This window comes from Agrilus planipennis, unplaced genomic scaffold (genome assembly GCF_000699045.2).
Source record: "Agrilus planipennis isolate EAB-ADULT unplaced genomic scaffold, Apla_2.0 scaffold68, whole genome shotgun sequence".
Lineage (NCBI taxonomy): Eukaryota > Metazoa > Arthropoda > Insecta > Coleoptera > Buprestidae > Agrilus > Agrilus planipennis.
This window is the reverse complement of record NW_020439033.1, coordinates 358,977-362,881: the sequence shown is the minus strand read 5'-3', so window position 1 is coordinate 362,881 and position 3,905 is coordinate 358,977. Positions and strand designations below refer to the sequence as shown.

At 33.8% G+C, this 3,905-nt stretch overlaps 1 protein-coding gene across 1 annotated transcript in view; it reads left to right on the top strand.

The window, feature by feature from the left end:
* The first annotated feature begins 473 nt into the window (after nt 1-473).
* LOC108732845 (glutathione hydrolase 1 proenzyme) overlaps nt 474-3,905 on the top strand; it is an 18,671-nt gene continuing 15,239 nt past the window's right edge. Inside the window, exon 1 of the mRNA XM_025976600.1 lies at nt 474-823. Within this exon, the coding sequence (XP_025832385.1) occupies nt 810-823 (14 nt within the window). The 5' untranslated portion in view covers nt 474-809. The remainder of the gene's footprint in view (nt 824-3,905) is intronic.

Below are 3,905 nucleotides of genomic sequence, written 5' to 3'. Positions count from 1 at the left end.
GGAAATGCGAAGATTAGCTCAGGATAGGATGGAGTGAAGGTGCGTGTCCAACCAGCCTTAAGACTGACGATCTCATGATGATAATTGGTACGTAAAGGGTATAAAAGTAAAGTTAAAACCAATATAAAAATATAAGACGAAATTCTCGAAGATGTCGTTGCTATTTAGAGTGTCAGAAGAAGTGGTAGAAATAGTCAGGGCAGGATGTTAGTATCACCCCTTTTCGGGCATGCAGGATTGATTAGAAATATGTTGGATGCAAATACAGGAGTTAAGAAAAGAAAGTATGCAATTAAAGGTGCAAGTTACTCTAGTTCTTATGATAATAATAAAATGGTACAGAACTCTGACATTTGTATATAATTGAATCCGTTTTTTTTTGTTGTATACTCGTTATTCGCTATCAAATCATAAAAATGGTAGGGGAACGCAGTTATTGTACGAAAGTTTGTAATGTAAAATGTAATGATCAATCAACTTTGTAATAAAGTTGCTCGCGGCTTGCGAGTAGTAGCAACCGCTTCTCGAGCTGCTATTCAGAGAGCGGAATCATTAGTTATCAGCAGAGTTTATATTCATTATTTGTTAACAATAGTAATTGTATTAATAAGCAATAGTAACATAAAAATATAATGTGTGATTCGGACCATACAATTATGTGATGCCTGGTGATTATTATCGGCAAAATATGCGAAGAGAACAAAACGGCTGACGATCGCGAAAGAGAAAGTGCTACAACTATCAATTTTATCGTTAGTTAAAGTACATTCAAACATTTTACGACACGCAATATTTGAATACTTACTAAAATGATACAATTATCGTAAGTAAAGTTTTTTTAATGATCACACATCTTTTGCACAAAGGTTTTCGTTTTCAGTTTTTTAAATTTTACCCTCCAAAATATTAGGTCTCATTCGCACGCACAACATACCTCAATCAAAATCGTATTTCAACTTAATTATTCAAAAATTAATTAGTGTCAGTGATCATCGACGATCACATCAAACACTAATTTGTCTATCCTTCGGGAATAGAATTTACCTTGTGGATAAAAAGTAGCCTATATCCTATTCTGTACTCATGAAAATATCTGTACAAAATTTCATGATGATCGATTGAGTAGTTAAGATGTGAAATGGTAATAAACAAACACAAACAAACTTACATTCGTATTTATAATATTAGTTAGGATTAGGATATTTATGATTAGATATCCTCTGAAACATGAATAACTCTAGTTAGAGATACGATAGAAGCAGAAACAGGAATAAAGGGGGGCAGAACTTTAAAAATGCAACCGATTTTTTCAAATTCTTTTTCAGACTTTTAAATTTTTATTGAAAGGGGCAAACAAGTACTACACCTGAATAATTTATTTGCTACAGTGTTGGTTATAGTTTTCATTTAAAGTAATGACTCCAGGCTATTTTGCTTTAGGCATTTAGTATCAAAAGTAGACATTGTATAAAATTAAAAGATTCTAAAGCATTTTGAGTTGTATCATCATAGGGAAAGAGCGAATATAAAGATAGGAGACGAAAAATTAGAAGAAGTGGCTGATTTTAGATACCTAGGAAGTCAGATAAGTGAGGATGGAAGGAGTAGTAGGGATAGCGCAGGGTTGTGTCGCCTTTAATAAAAAGAAGTCACTTCTATGCTCGCGAACGATTAATTTAAAAATTCGAAAAAGGTTGTTAAAGGTGTACGTTTATAGCGCGGCGCTGTACGGGTGCGAAACATGGACAGTGGGCGCGGCGGAAAAGAAAACGTTAGAAGCGTTCATAATGTGGTGTTATAGGCGGATGATGAGGATATCGTGGGTAGAAAAGGTTAGAAATGAAGAGGTATTGGAAAGAATAGGAGAACAGAGGACTCTATGGAAGTCAATAAAAAATAGGCGAGATAGGTTGGTAGGACACCTTCTTAGGCATGAAGGTCTAGTCAGAGACATATTAGAGGCAGAAACAGGAGTTACGAGGGGTAGAGGTAGACCTAGATTAGATTACTGTTCTAGTTTTAGGGAAATGCGAAGTTTAGCTCAGGATAGGAAAGAGTGAAGGTGGGTAACCAACCAGTCTTAGGAGTGACGACCTTATGATGATGACATACAGGCAACCTACTGTAACAAGTAAAAAAAACTTGACTAGACTACCTTCTTTCCTTCACCCCATAAAATTGTCATCGTCGGCCTTAATACGGACCTTATATGGTTATAACAAACGTCCACTCTCTAATAATTGACTCCAGAAGATTATTCATCATAATTTCTTTTGAATAATAGTTGTTATTAAGAAGCAAGTTCACCATGATGCTTTTCAATTTTTCTTATTTATTATTTATCATGAAAATGTAAATTCCAAATGGGAAGGTAGTTCAGTCCGATTCAAACAAATTAATTTACATTTGATATACATTGCAACCTGGGCCTCTTTACTTTGCTATTAAAAAAAAACAATAACGTTATTGTTATTAAAATAATTCGAATGTAGCATCGGACTACAGATGGCGTTTACCTCGCCATTTGTGGTATTTTCTAAAAGTATTGTTATCATTAAAAGGGGTGCTTTTTCATAAGAAATAAAAGAGAAAACACTTAACGAAATTATATCGATTAAATTTCACTTATTGCTTCAGAATAATTTTTTATACCTAATACTTAAACTGATAAAGTTGCAAACTGAACATGAAAATTTGAATAGAATAATAAATTATCACTTACAAAGGTGACTGGTACTTGAAGCATTAAAATATATGTACCTCCCCCGGTCAATTTTCAATTGTTATTGTACCGTAATCTACTAACACGAAAAAAACTATAAAAAAAAAGACGACATAAAAAAATTGCGGTTACATTAAAGTGGTAATAAAATATTAATGGAATTCAATAAACATAATTATGTATTCAATGGGCGTAATAACAGGACATTGTGACCTTTAAATGTCCGTAGGTACGAGAAAAACAGAAATACATTTTCTTTTAATTAACAGATTAAATATTTGTAATCGCTATCAGAGCAAATCATTGTATAATTCCATTTTAATGGGGAATGCTGTTTGATGCAAATTTAAAATGCAAATTGTGCGAATATGAATTATTTAATGTTATCGCTTTTAATGGTTCAATTTCATACCGTCATATAGGTAAATACCTCTCATCGTCACACATAATTGAGTTCGATTACTAAAGCTTATCTAATTCGTACTCATCATCATAAGGTCATCAGTCCTAAGACTGGTTGGACACGCACCTCCACTCTTTCCTATCTCGAGCTAATCCTAAAACATCTCACATTCTTAACTATTTATAAACAGTAATCTCATTTAGGTCTACTTCTACTCCTTTTAACTCCTGTTTTTGCTTCTAACACGTCTGTGAGTAGCCCTTCATGCCTTAGAAGGAGTCCTACTTATCTTAATACATTCGTAATATTAGATATTTATTCAAGAACCATCCACTCATTCGTAAAGACCAACGGTACATTATCATCCATATTAATTAATAGGTACCTGTACTTCGTTTAGTGTCTGTTGCGATGTGACCTTCAGTATGACCGGCGCAAAGTAGAAAAGAACAGCACTAGGCCAGAAAAGGAAGGAGACAACTCTCTTTACCGGTGAGGAGCGTATAATCCGTACAGTACTGCACGGAAAAATTGACCATTTTTTCTACTACAATTGCATTGCTCAAATGTGCTGTTATTAGTACCATTTACTACTGAAAATATCAACGAGATGTTTATTTATGTTTGAGGGCATTTTAAAGGCTTTAACGCTTGTTTTCGACTCGCACTACTATTCATGATTGAACAAAACTTTTGGCAGGTACTGTATGAAAAAGTATGTTTAATGAACAAGAGTCGAGAGTGTAATGAGCTTTTTTCTCCCTATCTACGATTTTGCCA